The 21,933-nt window shown below is 54.4% G+C and overlaps 1 protein-coding gene across 1 annotated transcript; it reads right to left on the bottom strand.

The window, feature by feature from the left end:
- Window positions 1-538: 538 nt before the first annotated feature.
- Window positions 539-6,119, bottom strand: LOC126068757 (uncharacterized protein CXorf49 homolog). Its single transcript, XM_049871469.1, has 9 exons — window positions 5,763-6,119; window positions 4,927-5,577; window positions 4,233-4,361; window positions 3,622-3,735; window positions 3,292-3,337; window positions 3,011-3,045; window positions 2,815-2,856; window positions 2,592-2,706; window positions 539-588 (listed from the first exon to the last, which is right to left on the bottom strand). The coding sequence occupies exons 1-9, from the start codon at window positions 6,117-6,119 to the stop codon at window positions 539-541; spliced, it is 1,539 nt and encodes a 512-aa protein (XP_049727426.1).
- Between the last annotated feature and the right edge of the window lie 15,814 nt (window positions 6,120-21,933).

Here is a 21,933-nt window from a genome sequence, read left to right as displayed (position 1 = left end):
GACCCTTGTGATTACACTGATGGAGTCCCTGCATAGCGCAAAAGGTTAAGCACTCGGTTACTAACCAAAAGGTTAGCAGTTGGAACCCACCCAGAGGCGTTTCAGAAGAAAGGCCTGACGATCTGTTTCCAAAAGGTCACAGCCATGAAAACCTTATGGAGCACAGTCTGACTCTGAAACACGTGGGGTCGCCATGAGTCAAAATTGACTTGATAATAGCAACTGATTAACTGATCGTGAGTACCTTGAACCAATAGGGATCATCCAGGATAATCTCCCTAGTTTAAGGTCAGCCGATCAGCAGCTGTAACTCCCTCTGCAAACTTAATCCCCCTTTGCCATGTAGCCTAACATATTCACAGATTCCGGGAATTAGGATGGGGCCAATTTGGGGGAACATTGTTCAGCCTACCACTCTCAGCTCCTTCTCCTCCTACCTCCCTTGGCTGTGCCATTCCCTCTGAAGTGTCCAGAGAGGGCACTTGGCCAGTCATGATGGTGGGTAGGGGGCAGGTATTAGAACGAGGTGGGATAGGGCCTACGCGTCTCCCAGGTCAGCTGCCACTTCCCCTTTGGCTGCAGAGAAGGCTTGAGGGGACAGGCAAAGAGGAGGCCACGGAATTTGGGGATGGGTCTGGCCTGCTCCTTTCCACTGGGGACCAGATGTGTTCCTTTAAACTAAGCCTTGGTCTCAGTCACTTATTTCCTCCCGGGACTGGTAAGCTCAGCGCCAAGCCATGGCCTCTGATACACACATTATTGCATGGTACTACGTCTGACTATGTCACAGAAAGATAGTGTGCTCAGAGGAGAAAAGCAGGGCTGGCAAACTGAGTCACCGAGGGCAGTATTCATGTCCTCCCACTTCTCCTTTCAAAATGCTTCTTTCCTTCCACACCCTGCGGACCAGCGGCCCTGTGTCTCCTGGGGCAGGGGCCCGATTCTGGGCTTCTTCCCCCGAGATGTCTCAGTTGGCAGAAACCCCAGTTGGAAAGTATCTGCCAAACCGATCACTCAGACACCAGCCCACTGTGTTGTGCCTCCAAGATAATAACAATTTGACACAGGGTCAAAGACTTAGACGGAGTGATCAAACCCATTTTCTCAAGTGAGGGGTTTGTACTGGGTGGGCTAAGTCTGTGCTCAATTCCTTCCTGGCTCTGAGGTCTGTGACTCTCCTATCGCATCCTTGATGGTCCTTCTACCACAACGCATACCATGGGGCCTGGAAGGAAGACAGAGTGAGAGAACAGAGGAAGTGTGGTACCAAGTCTGATCAACTTTCCAAGGGCCACCACTCTTTACTTTCCCTCCTCTCTGTCCCCGTCCTTCCCAGGTCTCCCTGAGGTCATGTGTGGCTGCCTCCTACTTGACCTCCATGCTTCAAAGATGAGTCCCTTCCCAGCTACTCTGAGGTAGCCACCCTTCACCTTCTGATCCCCTGACAATGCAGAGTGTCTTTGAAGCATCATACCCATCACAGAGTAGGATCAAGAGCCTAGGCCAGGAACTCCTACATTTCCAGGACCCGACACCCTGCCATTGGGCTTGCTGACTCTCCTCCTCCATCCCCCACCTAGTTTTGGTAACTTGACAATACCCCTTGGGAAAAGTAGATGCCACCCCTGCTTTTGCTCACCTGCATCCTTTATGGATTCCTGACCACCATCTCCACTCCCTTTACTCTCTAAATCATGTGTTTCTCCCTCTAGGGAGATTTTTTCATGATTATTTTATTCACACGCACCCATAAACACCCCTTGAATTTTACAACTTCATTTACCTGTGTTCCCTATACCCTGCTTTTTGCTCCAGAGCCACTGTGGGTGTGACCTCTGCCTCCATCCACTACTGAAACTAAAGAGGGAGAACGGGCAGGATTTGGTGACCAAATTTCAAAGGTGAGGGCTCAAGAGGAAATGAGAATGACGCTCAGCTTGTCCCTGTGATGGTGGCACCAGTGAGACATAATGAATCCACAAAGAGGACTGGGCCCAGGAAGGGGGAAGATGGGCTCAGTTGATGCTGTTTCATACCTGTTGAAATGACCGTGGAGGACAGGCCAAGGGATGTACAGCCGCGGGAGAGAACAAGGATGCTCAGGACAGCAAAGAAGGGCTGAGAAGGGGAAACCAGGATGGTGATGTAAACGAGAAGAGGGAAGAGGAACCTCAGCTCTGAATGCGGTAACTGGTTCCGGCTGAAGGGGAGGGGGAATAGTGGTGAAGATCTGGAACTGTGGAAACTAAAAAGAAGATCAAGGGACAGCATGCATAGTGCCTGTAGGGGAAATGCTAATGTGGCAGGGCAGAGCCATGGTGGTGCCTAGACCCAAGCTAGGTCACTCTGGCTGGTAAGGCTGGCTGCAGGGCCCCTGCTCATAGGCTGCCCCAGGCTCCCCACAAAGAGCAGGCAGGCCACAGAATGCCAGACATATTTTGTTTTAAAACTGCTCTGAAATGGCGTCGTCCCCAGCCCCTTCCTTTCCTCCCCCGTTCCCCAACAGAGAGAGGGCAGACCACAGAATATGAGAGGTACTTTAATTTGAAACGCCTGTAAACTGGGGTGGGGAGGGGCAAAAGTAGGGGTACAGAGGAAGCCCCAGGAGGGGTAGGAAAACAGGAGGGAACCAGCTGGGCCGCTGCTATTGGGCTCAAAAAACACCAGCACCAGCTCCTTCTCTTGTACCAGGATGCTGAGTTCAACCTGCCAAACAGAGCAGAGTCAGGGAAGAGCCACAAAGCTAGGGCCAGCCCACAGCCCTCCTGAACAGGCAAGACTGTGAGAAGGGGTATGGTATGTGTTAACACTCACCTGAAAGAGTCTGGAGCTTGTCAGGGAGGCTGCGCAGAGCCGCTGAAAAGGAGAAAGGCATAACCAGATACTGCGGACTTCAGGATATGGAAACTTGTCCCTTTGTCCCTGTCGGGGAATGGCCTAACCCTGCAACCTGAAACCCCCTTCAGCCCCTATTCAAACTTGACCATATCCAGCCCTGGGACTGACTCACCCACTCAGCACCTGAATCCAATGTGGAAATGTTTTCTAAACGGGAACCCAAGGAACCAGAAGTTCTCAAACTCTGGTGTGTATCAGAAGCATTAAAACACAATCCAACCAACAAGCAGAGAAAACGTACATTACCCTACCTAGGGGCAGCTAAAGAAGAAATAAATGAGGCCTCTCTAATTGGCCTACAAGGAGATCTCTGGGACTTGTTGGCAAAGTGTACATGTAATCAGATGAGACTCAGATACCCTGGGGCCCTGCCCAGTCAGAGGCTGGTCATACCGATTTCATCTTTAAGGTCATCCACCTCTTTCTGTAGAACGACACACTAGCCCGGCAGATAGCAGACAGAGAGAAAATAATTAGTATATTCTTGCCTCCTCTCTCCTCCTCCTCCCCCTCTACTGCTGGCCTCTTGCGTCCCCCCACACCCCAAAGCCCAGTGGCTAGACTGGCATGGAATCCTCCATGGAAAGGAGGTGCCCTCCCCTCGCCTCTCCTCCCCCACCGTGGGGTGGGAAGAGGGAGGGGTAACACAGATCAGTTTAACCTGGATGCAGATCCCATCATCTAGTTTGGACCTGCTTTTTTAGGGGCAAGAAAGACGATTACCCGAGGGCAGCCCTGTTGTCCAGGTGGTGGTTGTTGCTGCCGCTGCTGCTGACTCTCCTCTCTTGGGGGATTGCCAGGTGGCCCCTGGTCACCTGAAAGAGAATCCCAAAGAGCCTAGGAGTGAGGTGCAAAGGACCCAGCAGGGTCTACAGTGAGGCAGCACCACCCTCTGCTGGCAAGAAGTTGTCCCTGCTCTGCCCAGCAGCTCCAACCTTCTCTCTGGGCCTCCCTTCCGTTTCCCCGTCTCGGGCCATCTGGGAATGCCGCCTCAAGGACTGTGGCTCACCCTCGGGGTGAGCAATGTGGCTGAACAGGACCTAATACAGAAGGCATCGTTCTGCCAAATGCCTGCTTCTGAAGTTGGACTTGGGGGTGCTGGTACAAATCATCGCCACCACACAAACCCCATGCAAAGGACACTTTGGCTTAAGGCCAGCCCTGTCTGCATCCTACTTCCTGTGTGAGAGCTGTCTAGGTAGGGAGAGAGGCCCAGGAGCAAGGCTGGGGCCCCACAAGTGACACGGCCGGAGTGCTCCCTCTGTGTCCCCTTCCCCCTCCACACATATCAACCCCACACACTCACAGGAGTGTGTAGGCTCCCTGGGCCTGACGGCTCCCTGGTTCACGGCCAAGAGCTGTGAGTTTCCTGGAACCTGCGGAACCCTGATGTTGGGTTCTCCACTGCTGCCATCGTCACGATGCACAGAGAGGCAAGATGGCCCTGGCCTGCTTGTTGGAAGCTGAAAGAAAACTTTCTCGCTGATTTGGGCGGTGTGTGGGGGGTGTGTGGGGTGGGCTGGGGTGAGGCAGGGAATAAACAGGGTGAGGAATCAAGAGGCTAATCTCCTTAGCACTTTCTTCCCCAGGCCAGGAGGAAGAGCTGAGCTAGGAAGAAAAGTGGGGCAACTAAGAAAGCCTGGGTCCCCCGCCAGGAAGGCTCAGGGGAACAGCTAGGAAGTGGCCATCAGGAAGCCAATGGGTCTAAACACTGAGGCGCAGCAGCCCAAACGTTAAGGGGGTGGCCGATGCAAATCAGCTGCCTGCCCTCCCTTCCTTGCCAGCCCCTCTCTGGGGAGGAGGCCCAAAGCCTGTGTGAAGCATTGAGAACAGTACCTGGCACGTATCAAGTGCCATCTTTACGTTTGCTCCTATGAAAATGAGCCGGATTTCACATCTTGATGGCCTGGGCGCCCAGTGATAACCCCGGGGCAAAGGACAGAAGGAGCATGTGGGATGTATGTGGATGGGAGAGAGGTGGAGGGGCAGAGGGAGGGGAAGGAGAGAGGGGGAGGAGGGCCTACTCACCTGGCCCTTTGGGACTTGATCTCTTTTGGGGTCATTATCTTTTGTCACCGGATACAACTCCCTTGACCCGCTCGCCACAGCTTTCTTCCCAGCATTGGTGTGTTTGGGCTGCCTGGGTCCCAGAGGGACCGAGGAGTTCCTCTTGGATCTCCCAAGCAGTGGAATGCCACGGATTGGGGGGAAGGTGGATGTCTCAGGGCGGGCTCTGGAGACTCTCTGCCCCCATGAAGGCAAGGCCGGGGGCTTTCTCCCCAGGACAGATTTTGAAAAACCGCCTAGGGGTTTCTTTTCCTGGGCCACTTTCCTTCTAGGAGTGGCCTGGGGCAGGCCCCCAGCAGCAGCAGTACCGCCTGGGGAGCTGGGCCTGCCCCAGACCACACTTTGCATTTTCCTGAATGAAGAGACATCAGGCTGCATTTCTGTGGTTGAAAGGAACCCCCGTGGAGTGAGGGCGGGGAAGGAGCCTGGCTCAGGAAGGAAGTTCTCCCTGACGTGGGGATTCCAGTGTCTGGGTGCGTCTCCGCGATCCTTGAGGCTGCAGGACTCTGCTTGGCCTGTCGCTTTGGGTTGAATGCTCACCCTCGTCACCTGCACCTCAGTGAACTCATCAGATGACTCGGAGTCTGAGGACGACCCGGCCAGGTCTTCCGTCTGGAGAGACCCAGTGATAGTCAACCTCCTTGCAGTGCCTCTTCTAGGGTTTCCCAGGCCCGCCCTCCCTCGGGTCCACTGAGGCTGAGAGGCAGGGAAGGCACCGCTGCCTTTCCGCACAGCGAGGGGGCAGGTGCGCGCCTACCCTTGGGGCCTGTGTCTCGGTCCGCCCAAACGGTCCCTACCTCAGAGGTGCAGCTTTCTGGGGTTGGGTTTCTCCGGAGCCGCAGGGCATCCTGGTTGGTTAAATGCCGCATGAGGGCCGCGAAACTTTCAGCCTCTTCCAAGCGGGCCGTGCAGTCCGCAGCATCCTCCATCTCCTCGGTCGGCGAGCCTCCCGCCCCCGTCGCTTCCCTCTCGGCCTCGACGTCCGCGGGGCCTGGAAGCCCGCCCTCGGCCTCGCTGCTGCGCGGCGCCCCCAGATCAAGGCCTGGGCCGGCAGCCCGCGGGCCTCCAGGGCCGGCCCGGCGGACGCCGCCCCGCTTCCCGCCCTCTGGGCCGACAGCCGCTCCCCAATCGGACCCCTCATCCGGGGAGCTCATGTCGTCGGCGGGGGTAGACAATCCTTGTCCCATCGGGAGAGTCCGACGGCGCGCGGCCAGAGCGAGAAGCGCGGCCTTCCGAGGGCGCCGGCGCCGTCACCACAATGGCCGCACGAGCTAGATCCCCACAAACGATGCGCGAAGCCCACGTCGAGGCGGTCCCACCTGTCCTCCCCCAGCCAACCGGTGGGCCCCTGTGGCCCGCCCCTCGAGGACTTAACCAATAAGGACGAGGGCGTTTGGTTCCATCCGAAGCCCGTCGGGCAGGTAGAAGCCAATCGGGCGCTTAGGTCGGCTTTTCAGGGCTCTTCCTGTCCCGCCTCCTCTGGCTGTGACGTCTCCGCCTCTGTTTCCAGTCTAAGGAACCTGGAAAGGGCAGGACCTGTCTGGAGGGGCAGTGGGGGCTTACCTGTAACCAAGAACATGGAGCACCTAGGACAGAAGGTGTTCGCAAGCCTGTTTTCCAAAACACGACTTACAACCTCCTAGGAAGACAGGCAAAGGAGGCCAAAAGTTCATCATCGGGGGTCGGCATACTTTCTCTGTAAAACCCAAAACAACAAAAACACAAAACCCGTTGTCCTCCAGTCGATTCCTACCCATAGCGACCCTATAGGATGCAGTACAACTGCCCATAGGGTTTCCAAGGAGTGGCTGGTGGATTCGAACTGCCGGCCTTTTGGTTAGGAGCCCAACGCTTACACATAGTAATTATTTTGGGTCTAAAGACCCTTCTGTCTCTGTTGCAGCTGCTCAGCTCTGGCCTTTTCACACAAGACTGCAACCACAGACTACAAGTAAACCAGTGGGTGTCCCGGTGCTTCACTGAAACTTTATTGGCAGGTCGGTTTAGCCTGCAGGCTGGAGTTTGCCTGCTGACTCCCACACTCCCCACAGTTAAGTCAAAGGAGAGTGAATCCCAGTGGTCAACGGACACCCCAAAAGATGCTCACCATCCCTGATAATGCAGACGGAAACTAAAAACCTCAAAACGCTTTTCACACACTAGGTTTGCAACAATTAAAGAGCTTAAGGATCCCAAGGGTTGGAGAGGTTATCAGGAAACCAGTACATCTGCACACCTCTGGCGTGCCTGTAAATTGGGACAACCATTTGGGAGGGATGATTTGCGGAGTCAATTAATAGCGAATCGCAGAGTGCCTGGCGCTCTTCTCAGCGCTGTAGATAAATACTTACTAACCTTCACAAGAATCCTATGATCAAAGTTTTATCACCGCCCTCTCGCAGGTGAGGAAACAGGCACAGAGAGGTTCAGCAACTTGTCCAGAGTCACTCAGCCTGTCAGTATCAGCGACAGGGTTGAAACCAGGCTGCCTGGCTCCGAAGTTCATGCTTGAACTGAAACTATGAAAACTGAAAAATGCCTGTTCATATCCTTTTCCCGTTTTTAAACTGGTTTGTCTTTTTGTTGTTGAGGTTTTGCAGTATCTCGTAGATTTTAGAGATTAGACACTGATCAGATTTTTCATAGCCAGAAATTCTTTCCCAGTCTGTAGGATGTCTTTTTACTCTTTTGGTGAAGTCTTTGGATGAGCATAAGTGTTTGATTTTTAGGAGCTCCTGGTTATCTGGTTTCTCTTCTGGTGTTTGTACATCGTTAGTAATGTTTTGTAGACTGTGTGTGCCATGTATTAGGGCTCCTAGGATCGTCCCTATTTTTTCTTCCATGATGTTTATTGTTTTAAATTTTATATTTTGGTCTTTGATCTTTTTTGAATTTGTTTTTGTGCAGGGTGTGAGGCATGAGCCTTGTTTAATTTTTTTGGTAGATGGGTATTCAGTTATGCCAGCACCATTTGTTAAAGAAAATGTCTTTTCCCCATTTAACGGACTTTGGGCCTTTGTGAAATATCAGGTGCTCATAGGTGGATGAATTTATGTCTGGATTCTCAGTTCTGTTCCCTTGGCCTATGTATCTGTTGTTGTACCAGTACCAGGCTGTTTTGACTACTGTGGCAGTATAATAGTTTCTAAAATCAGGTACTGTGAGGCTTCCCCCTTTGTTCTTCTTCTTCATTAATGCTTTACTTATCTGGGGCCTCTTACCTTTCCATATGAAGTTAGTGATTTGTCTCTCCATCTCATTAAAAAATGCGATTGGAATTTAGATTGGGATTGCATTGGGATCGACTCCAAGGCAATTGTTTTTGTTGTTGTTGTTTTTTGTAGAACAATGAGGCTCAGAGGCAGGAGAAGGGAGACACTGGGTTGGGGAGGAGCACGGCTGGACCAGGATTTGGGGCAGCCCAGAGGGGCCCTGCCAGGGCAGGTGTCTGGAGCTGGCTGAGCCCCTGCCTGGATTCCTGGCTCAGGCCTCTTCCTGGGTTGGTGGGGGGAGCGTTTCTGAGAAGGTAAAGGAATCCCTCAGGGTCTCAGGGTTTCTGAGAACTGTCCCCACCTTTTCTCAGAAGTGCATCCCCCAGGCCTGACACATATCAAACCACTGCCGCCCACCACCGTTGCCAGAACCTTCACCCATGGGCTCTCAGGAAGGGATGAGCTCCCTGTCCCCTGGGGCGTGCAAGCTGGCATGAAGACGACTGCCTGGCTGGGAGGAAGGCATCCTCGGAGTGAGTGACGATCTGGTCCTGGCTCAGACAGGGGCATGTGTGTGGACTGTGGCCATTTTAAAGTTGGGGAAACCGAGGCTCACAGAGAAGGAGACCTACTCCAGGCCATTCATGTGAGTTTAGAGAGTCTCCGAGTCTCCTACAGGGAAGAGAGTGTGCAATTCATTCATTCATGCATTCACTCAACATCCTGGCGAAGGAGACCCCACCCTCAGCAAGGCAGGCCAGTCTCTGCCTGCAGCAGGTGAGGCACTAACGGGGGCAGCAGGCAGTGTCGCTTCTGAGCGTAATCACTTAGTGGTTTGCCTGAGGCTCCCACTGCTCAGTGGTGGACAGAGATTCAAATTCAGATTTGGCCTAAAGAGGACCCAGGCTCACCGAAACCAAACCAAACCAAACCCTTTGCTGTCGAGTCAATTCCGACTCTGAGTGACCCCATAATTTCCAAACACATCATTTTTCTCCAATTTGCCGATCCTCTGGGAGACAGCCTGGGGGAGAAATCAATAGACTGAAGCCTTGGAAGTGTCTGGAGGCCCCTCTCAGCCGCCCTCTGCTGAGCCTACCAAAACCAAAAAACCAAACCCACTGCACTCAAGTCGACTCTGACTCACAGCGACCCTGTAGGACAGAGCAGAACTGCCCCATGGGGTTTCCGAGGCTGTAATCTTTACACAAGCAGACTGCCACAGCTTTCTCTAGCGGAGCAGCTGGTGGGTTCATAGCACCGACCTTTTGGCTAGCAGCCTAGCACTTTAACCATGCCGCCACCAGGCCTCCTTTGAGCCTACCGGGACAGGTATTATTATTGTTATTCTTTGGGAGAAGGGAAACCGAATTCTTTGCCTGGTGCTCAGCCAGACCTAGTTGGAGAGGCCTGTGAGGTCAGATCTTGGCCGAGCAGCTCCCCTCAGCTAGCGCAGACCCCCTTTTACAGATGAGGAAAACCGAGGCCCAGAGGGAGGCAGAATTGTCCAAGCCTGAGTTAAGACTCCTTCCTGCACTCCTCCCCCACCCCCTGCCCCCGGCAGTGCCTCACCCTCTCCATTCCTTGGCTCTTTCCCCCAGGCTGGGGAGTCTTTGTGGAGTTACCCCTATTCCAGCCTGTAGAGTCCCCAAGGGCAGAGCTGGTAGGGAAGGGATTCACATCCAGGCACCTCTGTCTACAGAGCCCCTGTTAGCAGCCTCTTTTCTGCAGGGGTCTACACAAAGCCCCACTGCGCCGAGGGGTAAACTGAGGCCAGCCAGGAGGGATGGCCATGTGATGCGGCAGACACTGACCCCCCCCCCAGCCAGGAACAATCCTAGCTGAGTCCCCGGCGGTTGTGAGTCAAGCAGGCAGATGTGTAGGGTTGGGGCTCAACACGGACACCGGCTTGAAATATGTTTATGAATAATAACTCCAGGCAGCCCGAGCCACACGCGATCTATGCACACCTGTCGGGGCTCAGGCAGTGACAGGAGAGCCAGTAGTGGGGGCTTGGCTGTCCCTGCCACACAGACCACCATCTGTGCACTGGCCCAGTGGGGTAGGGAGTCTCCCTGATTCTTCCACTCCCCTTCAAACACTATCCTGGATCCAGCCACGTCTCCCCATCTCTGTACCACCCCCTCACCCAGGTCAATGGCATCCTCTAATCTCTCGCCTGGACCCTGCTCTCCAACCTCCCCCTGCCTCCACCCTACCCCCTGCCCTTGACATCCTGTCTTCCAGGTGGCAACCAGAAGCGGCTTTTCCAAAGGACAACTGCACTGTCTTCCCCCTTCTACCTGCTGGAAACCCTCCCTTATCCCCTCTCTCAGCAAAACCCAAATCGCTGTCCCTGCCTTCTTTTTCACCTGTCCTCTGACCCTCTTTCACCCACCCTACACCCTCACTCTGCCCTGCCAAACAGGCCTCCTGGTTGTTCCTGCCTCAGGGCCTTTGCACACTCCTTTCTCTCTGTCTTCTTGTCACCTGGCCAGCTCCTTCTCCTTCAACACCCCCTCCTCGAGGAACCCTCCCTGCCCCCCAGCAGAGCCTCTGTCTCCCCCTCAGCCCCTCCTCCAGCGATAGGTCCTTCCCTTTTGCCCCAGTCTGACCCACAGGGCTGTGGGGCGGGGCAGGGGGGGTCCGGTGTCCAGCTCTGTCTGCCCCCAGCCTAGGGGTCTCAAGGAGGAGGTCTCTGGGTCTCAACATTCCAAACGCTCCCTGGGAGGTGGGTATTTGCTACCTGAGCCTTGGTCTTGGGTCACTGGAGATTCCCCCTTCTACGCCCCCCTTGGCCCAGCCCCTCCTAGGCCACGCCCACCTAACCACACCTCAAAACTTGTCCTTGTTGATCACTCCCCTTGGCACAAACCATGCCCTCCAAAGCCACGCTCCCACTCAGGACTCCACCCCTCCTCAGAGCCTCCCAGAAAGGCCACACGCCTTCAGCCCACTCCTGCTCCCTTTACGGCCTAGTCCAGCCTTGGGGGATCTTTCTGCGCATATTTTTTCTGGAGCCTTTTGTCGCCTCCCCACCCCCCACCTCCTACCCTCGTCTTTTCCCCCCTCCAGGTCTCAGTCCAACGCTTCCACCTCCAGGAAGCACTCGCTGACCCTTCCACGGGTTTCCTAATTAGGCGTTCATCTGCCTTCAACAGGAAAGAGACCACCCCCATTGTGGTCACCGCAGTGCCCCCAGCGCCAGCCCAGGAGGTCCTCACTACCGTTGTGGAAACATGCAGGAATGTGGAATCTCGTTCCCCACTCAGAGGGCCCCGGGAGACCCCAGCCCATCCACTGGCCTTGGGAGGATGAGCCTGCGGTCAGGGTGGGCTTGTCCATAGGGTTGATCTGTGAGCTGCCTCAGCCTTCCCCTCCTGAAGTTTCCCTGACCCTGTTCAAACCTGTGGACTCCTGCAGACTTGGGGTGTCCTCCTTTTTCAGCAAGGTTTGGGGTGCAGGAGCTACTGGGGGATTCTCAGCTCCTCTTGGCCCCTGCCTGCATACAACAGGTGCATAACTGATGCCAAAGGAGGGAATCATTCACTCCTCACAAAATCCCAGCCCCTCAGAGCAGGAGCGCTTCTGGGACTCGACACCAGGGTTCAAATCCAGACTCAGCCATTTATCCTCTGTGTAACCTTGGGCAAGTCACTCAGCCTCCTCGAGCCACAGCCGACATGTCTGGAAAAGGAGAGAAAGAACGGCATCGATAGAGCCGCTGTCTTCTTTCAAGGTGTGTTCTTGATGGCTGCAGAGTCAGCCCCGACTCATGGCAACCCATGCGGGATGGAACGAAACACTTCCCTGGTCCTGCACTGTCCCCGTGATCGGTTGTGGCTTGAACCGTTGTGATCCACAGGATTTTCATTGGCTGATTTTCTGAAGTGATTCACCAGGCCTTTCTTCCTAGTCCATTTTAGTCTGGAAGTTCTGCTAAAACCTGTTCAGCATCCTAGGAGCACGCAAGGTGGTGGCTACCTATGAGGTGTATTGGCAGGGAATGGAACCCAAGTTTTCCTCATCGCAGAAGAGAATTCTATGGCTGAACCACCACTTCCCCCGTTTGCAAGGATTAAATTAGATGATACTTAGCCTCATCACAGGGAATCCTTGGGTGACGATGGCGCTGGACTCCTAAACGAAAGGTTGGCAGTTCAAACCCACCCAGAGGTGCCTCAGAAGACAGGCCTGGAGATCTGCTTCTGAAAGGTCACAGCCTTGAAAACCCTATGGAGCAGGTCTACTCTGCACATATGGGGTTGCCGTGAGTCAAAATCCACTCCATGGTGCCTGACAACAGCCTCATCAAATGACCTTCTGCTGTGGTTGTTATGTTACTATTATTAGCTGTTTCTCTCCCCACTCACCAACCTCAGTCTCTTCTGACCTCCCCCCCCTCATTTTACAGATGCAGAAACTGAGGCTCAGAGAGGGGCCTGCGCCTGCCCAAATGCCTCCAGCCATCTTTCTCAGGCTTCCCAGGCTGACCCCGGGAAGATAAACCCATGAGCAGTTATCAGTGGGCAGGCGTACCTGACTGATGGGCTGGAGGATTCCTTGTGTGCTGAGCCGCCCCATCAATCTGCCGTTCCACCCTCCATGGCCGGCCAGGATTAATTTATGTGGGGCTGGAGAACACTAATTAACTGTTTTAATGTCCTGACAGCCACTTTAAGCGCTGTCAGAGTGGCTGGAAGGTTCTCTGGCCACCAGGGAGAACCCAGTGGTCGTGAGGGATGCCCCCCAGGGACGGTGGTGTGGATTCTGGCCTGTCTCACACCCTCTGGCCACCAAGACCTGCTGCCACAAGCCTTGGCAGTCTACATCTATGCCAAAAGGATGCCAAAACCCAAACCAGTTGCCAAAGAGTTGACTCTGACTCATGGTGACCCCATGTGTGTCAGAGCAGAGCTGTGCTCCATGGGGTTTTCAGTGACTGATTTTTCGGAAGTAGATTGCCAGGCCTTTCTTCTGAGGCGCCTCTGGGTGGATTTGAACCTCCATCCTTTTGGTGGTGTGTTAACCATTTGTACCACTCTGGGACTCCAGGACACAGAGGTCCCTGTTTTGTGAGGACGCTGTGCCTGGCACACAATGGGAGCTCATGCAATGCTGTGACCTGGCCCTACTGTGTGTCCATGTCAGCCACCATTACCTCCAGGCTCAGTGTGATGTCGCTGGTATACAGTAGGTGCTCATCAATGCACCATGTCAGATTCCCGATGGCGCTCCCCAGACCTACTCCTACCTCAAGTGGAGTGACAGTTCTTGAGGGCACATCAGGGCATGGCTCTCCCCTGCTTGAGACCCTCCTTGGCTCTCCAGTACCCTCCAGGCTGAGCCCAGATTCTAACAGGCCTGAAACCCTGGCCAGTCTGACCCTGCCTCACAGAGGGTGGGATTTGTAACAACATCCCTCCACACCTCCGGGCCTTTGCATGTGCTGATCCACCTTCACTTAGAAACGCCCGCTTACTCGTCCTTCCAGCCCCTCCTCCAGCCCCGTCCCCCGGGATCTCTCCCTCTGATTCCACCCTAACCCCATGAGGCTGGGAGTGTCTGTGTCCGGCTCTGTCTCCACCCCTTGGCGGTGAGCATTGATGACCACCTACTGTATACCAGCCTTTGCCCTCACGCTTAGAGGTGACATTACGCTGAGCCTGGAGGGGGCGGTGGCTGTCATTTGGTCCCAATCACATCCCTTGAACACACAGTAGGGCCAATGTCACAGGCCAGCCCAAAGCTCCCACTGTATGCCGGACACACACACACACACACACATACACACACACACAAAAAACCTGTTGCCATTGATTCAATTCCGACTCATAGCGACCCTATAGGAGAGAGCAGAACTGCCCCATAGGGTTTCCAAGGAGTAGTTGATGGATTTGAACTACTGAACTTTTGGTCAGCAGCCAAATGCTTAACCACTGCACTACCAGGGCCCCGTGCTGGGCACAAGGTCATCTCAAAACAGAGTTCCCCCGGGCCAGGGCTTCACCATCACCCAAAATGGGGTCTGGACACAGAGGGATGGGTAAATGAATGAACAACTGACATAATCATGGCAACTCTGTAGCAAGGTTTGTATTATTACTATTATTATTATATTGTTATTACTGTTGTTATAATCATGCCTGGGTGGTGCAAACGGTTCACAGGCTTAGCTGCCAACTCAAAGGTTGGAGGTTCAGGTCTACTCAGAGATGCCTCGGGAGAAAGTCCTGGCAATCTATTTCCAAAAAATCTGCCAATGACAACCTTTTGGAGCACAGTTCTAGTCTGATACACTTGGGAGAGTCGGAGTCAACTCGAGGGCAGCCGGTTTGGTTTGTTTGGGGCTAATTATCAAAGCCTGTAACTTGGTTGAGCCTCCTGGCCCTCAGCTAAAAAATGGGCAGTGCAGTCAGAGGTGGATGGAAGTCGGGACAAGGATAGCAGCTATAGGGTGTGCCCCTTGTGTGAACAGCCAAGACACCGGGTCCCAAGAGGGCCTTGAGCTCAGGCTTCCAAGTGGTGGAAGGATGGAGGGGGACACTGTGTGTGCAAAGGCTTGGGGAGTGGGGGACATGTGGGCCTTGAGGGCCAGACCCCAGGATGTGACTGTGTGGGCACTGGGGAGCCCTGGCAGGTTCTAGAGCAGGAGAGGAGCATGGCTAGATTGTGTGTTAGAAATGGGCTGGATGCGGAGAGACGAAGACCAAGAGTCCTGGCTGGAGACCAGAGTTTGAATCCTGGCTTTGACATTTACTCGCCAGGTAACCGCTCCATACCTCAGTTTCCCCTTCTGTAGCATGGGGATAATGATTGTGTCAGTGACAGACAGTGGCTATGAGTACAAAGAGAGGCTCATCTTGCACAGACCTCTTGTTTTTGATGTTGTTGTTTGTTATCAAGTGGATTCCAACTCATGACAAATGTTATAGATTGAATTGTGTCCCCCACACCCCCCCAAAATCTTTCAACTTGGCTAGGCCATGATTCCCAGTATTGTGTGATTGCCCACCATTTTGTCATCTGATGTGATTTTCCTAGTGTTATAAATCCTGCCTGATGATGTTAATGAGGTGGGATTATCAACAGTTATGTTAATGGGGCAAGACTCAATTTACAAGATTAGGTTGTGTTTTAAGTCAATCTGTTTTGAGATATAAAGGAGAGAAGCAAGCAGAGACATGGGACCTCAAACCACCAAGAAACAAGAGCCAGGAGAATAGCACGCCCTTTGGATCTGGGGTCTCTGCGCTGAGAAGCTCCTCAACCTGGGAAGATTGATGACAAGGACCTTCCCCCAGAGCCAACAGAGAGAGAAAGCCTTCCCCTGGAGCTGGCGCCCTGATTTTGGACTTCTAGCTTCCTAGGTTGTGAGAGAATAAACTTCTGTTTGTTAAAGCCATCCACTTGTGGTATTTCTGTTATGGCAGCACTAGATGACTAAAACGGAGTAGAACTGCCTCATAGGATTTTCGAGGCTGGGTCCTTCTCCCAGGGAGCCGCTAAGTGAGTTTGAACCACGAACCTTTCCGTTAGCAGCTGAACGCTGAGCCATTGTGCCACTAAGGCTCCTTGGGAAATGCTAGCCGCCTTAACCTCAGACACGGTCTCTGCCAGCCGACCAAACACCAAGGCTCTGAGAAGAAGGGGAGGTGACAAAAGCCAGCCCCTGGTGCCAGAGACGCAGAAATTCCTCTGGAGAGAGGTACCCACCTCCTTTCATGACCCCTTTGCAGCTCTAGAGGAGAATAAAGAAGCTAATTCTGAAAACTGCAGAATCCTGAAACTCAAAGATCCCAAATTTGTGAAATCCTAAAGCCCCAAGATCAGAAATCCCCTGAAATCTTCAAATGCCCATGTCCCGAAATCTGAAATCATGGACTCTCCAGATCCCAGAGTCCCAGCCACCGCCTGGGAGATGAAGGTGCTGGCAGGTGCAGTGCAGGGTGGGGAGATGCACCTGCTTGTGCCGAGGGTTTGGTTTTCTTTTATATCTTGCTCCTCCAACCTGGTTTCTGTGCTCTCGCCACTTCGTTGCAGATTTTACTCAGTAACCTAGTTTTATATATTTTTCTTTCAGTAGCACAATCCAGAGGAAGGATGCTGGAGACCTTTGAGATGATGACGCTGAGACTTGAGTGAAGGAGCCAATGAGGAGCCAAGGGAAGCACTCCAGGGGACTGGAACAGCATGTGCAAAGGCCCTGAGGTGGAGATGAGCTTGGAAGGTATGAAGAACAAATCCTCTAGGCAGGCACCTGAAAAGATGCACCAGGCAGAGGGTACAGAATGGGCAAAGACAGGGCAGCATTTCAGCATGTTAGCCGGTGGCCACCAGGTTAGCATTTGCCTTCCAGAAGCAGGCGCAGCAGGAAGGAGGTCTGGCCAGCAGTGAAGGGTCCAGAAGCTCTCCCGGCCCTCCCTGACCGCTATGGGGCCTCCAGGCAACTCACCCTCTGCTCTGGCCTCAACATCCCTGTTTGCCTAGCAGGGTGTCAGTGTAACCCCAACCTGCCATGACAATTCAGCTGGATACCAGTGCCAAGTGCCCTTGTGACCCCCTCCTCGCATTCCCAGCCTTGCTACCCACTGGCCTCCCCTCTCCAGCAACATTTTCATTTTCATTTCAGAGCCTAGTTGTTTAAATAAATGAATTAATATTGACGAACCATCAGTGACCTAATAAATGATTAGTTAAGGTGCACATACGTCATGCCTCGGGGATGCCAGGAGCCCTTAATTACTGCTGCGGAGGGGCTGGCAAGGCTGCCGCCACTGCCCTGCACCCCTCAGATCCCCGCCCCCTTCCTGGCCAATCCAGCCAATCCACTGACCCTTAAATCTTGGGGGCTGGACAGGAAGGCAAGCCTGGTGGTGTCCCCATCTCTACCCCAGCATGGGCCCTACCTGGCCCAGCCTCTCCCCAGCCTCCCAGCTTCCCTGGCAGCCTTTTAGCCAGAAGGCTGGTTAAAGACATGAGTCAGCTTATGCTCCTTCCACCCTCTAAAGCCTCCTGTGGCTCCCCAGTGCCCTCAGGAAAAAGACCCAGATCCTTACCGTTGCCCACAAGGCCCCACATGGCCCAGCCCTGCCACCCCCTCAGCTACCCCCCTGAAGCCTCAAAGGCCTCCTCGAAATTCTTCCTGCTTCTTGGCCCCCACCCCAGGGCCTTTGCCCACACAATCCCCTCTCCCCTCTGCACTCAGGCAAATCCTGGGCACTCTCTCCTCCAGGAAGCCCTCTCTGACCCAGCTTGGTCAGGCCCCGGATGGCTGCCCTCCAAGTCCACTGTCTCACCCCTCCTGGCCACACCTCTCTTTGGTTCTATATTTAGTCAGTCTCCCTCCTTGACCAGGTTCCCCAGGCAGGCCTGGCCTGGTCACTGCTGGGCTGTCAGCGCCCGGCACAGGGTAGGGTGGGGGGGCTCTCAGATGCTTTGAGGATGGTAAGACCAGAGCCCTCCCTCCTGCCCAGGGATTCACGCCCCCTCCAGGCCTCAGTCTCTCCGCCTGTCCAGTGGGAGACCAGGCCCCTCTTATCTTCCGCATCTCCCAAGACGGAGCAGACAGTTGGAGGTAAACACCGAGACCCCCCATGCACCGCCGGCTGGGCCTCTTGCCTTCCCCACCCCACTTTCATTCCTTAGGGCAGGGGAGCCTCGGGCCGAGGACTGGACAGAGCTGGGGAAGAGGGGCAGAGGACCTGGGGGCAAGCCTGGGGGGATATGAGGGGTCATAGCTCAAGCCCCTGGCCTGAGGGGTCCCCAGGGGCATGGAGGTGGACACCCAGGAGTGGGGTACTGGGAACACCCCTGCACTGACTCTGCTTCAGCTTCTGCAGGAGGACGGAGTGGAGGATCCCTGAGGGCTCCTCACTGACTAGGGGAATTTACCAAAGGAAGTGAGACCCAAGGCATTTTGGGGTTGGTTCACTGACTGTTTCCTCTGCCCCCACACAGTGTACATACACCACGATGACCTGGGCAGGGGTAAGGGAACAGAGGTGGACACAGACTCTCAGCCTGTGGGTCGTGGCTGGACAGGAGGGCTGGGGCCAGGGGCTTGAGGGCCCAGCTGCTGGGCCTGGGTGAACTGTCCCCGCCGCCTCATATCCTGGCCTTTGAGGGTCCTTGTCCCACTCCCTGAGTCCCTCTGCCAGCGGGTCTGGGGTGGGGGGGCGTGGCCCAGATAGGGACCCACTCAGGGAGGGGCAGGGGGCTGTGAAGCCTCCCATGTCCCTTCGGAGGATGCTGTGGCGGTGCCCCAAGAGGCCTGTCATGGCTGGGGGAACTGGGGAGGCCCCGGGTAATGGCTATTCTTCAAGAGGGACCAGATGGGAAGGGGGTAGGAGGAGCTGAGGAGGGGAAAGGTGGGAAGGGACAAAGGACTGGGGAGGGGGGAGAGATGGAGGGAAGAGAGGGAAAGAGAAAAAGAAATACAGAGAGACAGAGACAGAGGGAGATACAGAGATGGTGAGAGACAGAAGGAGATGGAGAAAGACAGAGACAGACAGAGGGAGAGAGACAGAGGAAGAGATAGACAGGGATGGAGAGAGGCTGAGACAGAGAGACGGAGGGAGGAGAGGAAAGACAGAAAAAGCTAAGGAGAGAGATAGGGACAGAGGGAGAGACAGAGAAGGAAAAAGAGAGAGGCAGAAAGAGAAAGACGGAGAGAAAGAGGAAAGACAGAGGTGACTCAGGACCCCTGAAGGCAGACCCATGGTGAATGGGGCGGGGCTGCATTGTGGGCTTGTGGCCCAAACTTGTTAATCCCACCTTTTGCCTGGAATCCAGAGGCTAAGGTCCTGCCTCCTGGGTGCTCTTCCCAGCTCCGCCAGATACCTGGGCCCCTCTCAGTTCTCTACCTCAGTTTCCTATGTTTACATCCTCAGAAATGCATGCCCAGGTCCCTTTCCTAGGAGGTGACCTGAGGGTCAGGCACAGACGAATCTGGATTTAGAAGCTCTGTCTTGCCTGTAACCTCTGACAAGTCCTTCCGCCTCCAGAACCTCGGTTTCCCCCTCTGTACAATGGGTCAATCATATTTATTTCTGGCCTCACAGGACTGCTGGGAGGGTGAAGGTGGGTAGCTGGAGGCATACGGTCGGTGCTCAATAAATGTCAGGAATGGTTGAAAAATGGACGGTTTGTGTGGAGCTGGGGCCAGCAGGGTCATCAAGATCTGGAAGTCCTGCCTAAGCGATTTGACTTTAACTTACTACTATTACCATTGTTGCTAAGTAATATTGTCTAGTCAATTGACAAATGAGCCCTGGTGCCAAAATGGTTAAGTGCTCTGCTACTAACCAAAAGGAGGCTGGTTTGAACCCTCCCAGTGGCTCTTCAGGAGAAAGACCTGGCAATCTACTTCCGTCAAGGTTTACAGCCTAGAAAACCCTATGGGACAGTTCTACTCTGTCACATGGGGTCGCCATGAGTCAGAATCAACTTGACAACACCGAGCAACAACAGTCAATTGACAAATGCTCCCTATGGGAGCATTTCAAACTGGGCATCTGGGGCGCAGTGGGGTGAATGTGGGTGGGCGTCCCGCGTATGTGCACTGACAAGGGTAGGCCGGGGGGTCCAAGCCAGGCACCCAGCAGGCGCTCAGTTAGGGTCCGCCAATGTGCTCTCCCCCCCCCCGCCCCGCATGTGCTAGCATGTGCCTGAGACGGGTCTCTGGAGTGGGAGGGGTGCTGGCCGTGCAGCTGCCTGTGTGACCCCCATTCCTGCGAGAGATCCAGGCCTAGGCCGCCTGGAGCTGTCTCCTGATGCTTCAGAAGTTGGCGGTGGAGGGGGCGCTCTCCTTGCACCCACCTGTCCGGTGATCCCTCCGGGCCTTCTCAGCCTCCCTGGTCTCCCCCTTCCACTCATCGCCCTCAGGCCACGCTCGGGGTACATCTGACTCCAGCTCTGCGCCTCGGGCTGGTGTAAGCCCCACCCTCAGTTTTTCCATGTGTATAGTGGGATCATAGCAGCCCCACCCCCTCCAATGAGCGTCAGAGGCCACTGCGTGAAGGCTTCCGGGTATAGCAGCGGCGAGGCAGGAACCACGGCTATTAATAATAATAGCTTTGTTGTGTGCAGGTGGGATCGATTCTGACTCATAGCGACGCTATAGGACAGGGCAGAATTGCCCCATAGGGTTTCCCAGGCTGTGATCTTTACGGGAACGAATCGCCAGGTCTTTTCTCCGGAGTAGCTCTTGAGTTACAACCGCTGACCTTTAGGTTAGTAGCTAGCACTTAACCACTACGCCACCAGGGGTGCTGATAGTAACAGTACTTGGCTATATTTTTATACATAGTGACTATTGGATAATGTGCCCCTGCACACGCCCAGCACACATTAAAAGGCGCTCAATAAATGGAGCTGACTAAAAGAACCCCGGAGAAAGGCACACTCCTCTCTGCATCCACAGTTTCCACACCAACAAAATAAAGGCATCCATTATCCAGCCCGCCCATTGGTGTACTGGGCAGGCACCCGGCTCCTGGACGCCCCGCGCCCCCCTCCTCTCTCTCGCTCCCCCCCCCCCCAGGGAACGAACTCCCAGGACCCAGCCCCAGCACCTTCGGGGAGCCATTTACAAGAAGCCGAGCGCTTCCCCGCACAGTCCCGCCAGGCCACCCTTCCTAGCCCGGATAATCTAATCACATTTCCAAGGCTGCCATCCACCATTCGAGGCAGCTCCGAAGTGAGGCTCTTGAAGGGCTAGCAGCCCCACCCCGCTGGCGGAGAGAGGGGCCCGGAACCAGGCCCCAGCTCCCCCAACCTCCCCCCACCACCTGCCCGTTTGCAGATCGCGGGTCCGAAGCAAGCCCCCACAGTCCCCGGATGCCCAGTGCAAACCTGGTTCGCATCTCCTCCTGCCTTGTTCACAAGCCTCCCCACTTCCCACATGAGGAAACTAAAGCCAAAAAAACCCAAACCGAGTGGATTCCGACTCATAGCAACCCTATAGGACAGAGTGGAACTGCCCCCTAGGGTTTCCAAGGAGCAGCTGGTGGATTCAAACCGCTGACCTTTTGGTTAGCAGCTGTAGCTTTTAACCACTGCACCACCAGGGCTCCGATGTGAAGGCTAGGGCTCAGAAAAGAAGAGGGAAGTCAGAGCTGTCTTCAGCACCCCGGTGTGCACCTTTCTCTGTCTCTCGGCCTCATTCAGTCCCCCAAGGTACCCTTTGGTCCCCCTTACCTACCTACACTACACCAGCCCCAGAGTCCATTCTAATGCTCTTAGCGATGGTATCCTCGCAGAGTCCCTCGTGGCCCCCGCCCTGGATGTGCTGCCATCAGAGCTGTTCTCCCATCAATGGCCATAAGGGAGGGGCCTGCCACCACCTCCAAAAAGCTTGTTTCATCCTTTTTGTGTTTGTGGGGTCCTGCTCTGCCCTGCTTCCCTGCTGGTTTCGAAACGGGAAAAAATAGGGTCCTTTACTTCTGCTTCATGCAGACCCTGGGGGCTGGAAGGGTGAGTCACTCAGAGCTATAGGGGTGGACTCTTCTGGCAGCAGTAATGGTGGGTTCTTCTAGAAGCAGTAATGGTGGAATCTTCTAGAAGAAGTAGTGGTGGATTCTTCTAGAAGCACTAATGGTGGAACATTCTAGTAACAGTAATGGTGGATTCTTCTAACAGCAGTGTTATAGACCGAATTGTGTCCCACCAAAATGTCAATTTGGCTAGGCCATGATTCCCAGTGTTGTGTGATTGTCCACCATTTTGTCATTTGATGTGATTTTCCTATGTTTTG

This window comes from Elephas maximus, chromosome X (assembly GCF_024166365.1).
Source record: "Elephas maximus indicus isolate mEleMax1 chromosome X, mEleMax1 primary haplotype, whole genome shotgun sequence".
Lineage (NCBI taxonomy): Eukaryota > Metazoa > Chordata > Mammalia > Proboscidea > Elephantidae > Elephas > Elephas maximus.
Note: the sequence above shows the minus strand (reverse complement) of the source record. Positions and strands in the feature narration are given on the sequence as shown.

What these genes read in the sequence shown, in the direction of transcription:
- LOC126068757 (XM_049871469.1), bottom strand. Translation starts at nt 6,119, where the DNA reads ATGAGCTCCCCGGATGAGGGGTCCGATTGGGGAGCGGCTGTCGGCCCA. An exon ending in TGGCCGTGAACCAGGGAGCC is followed by an intron (nt 3,736 to 4,232) that starts GTCAGGCCCAGG and finishes CCTCACTCCTAG; the next exon opens with GCTCTTTGGGATTCTCTTTC. An exon ending in TGGATTCAGGTGCTGAGTGG is followed by an intron (nt 2,857 to 3,010) that starts GTGAGTCAGTCC and finishes TCTCCTTTTCAG; the next exon opens with CGGCTCTGCGCAGCCTCCCT.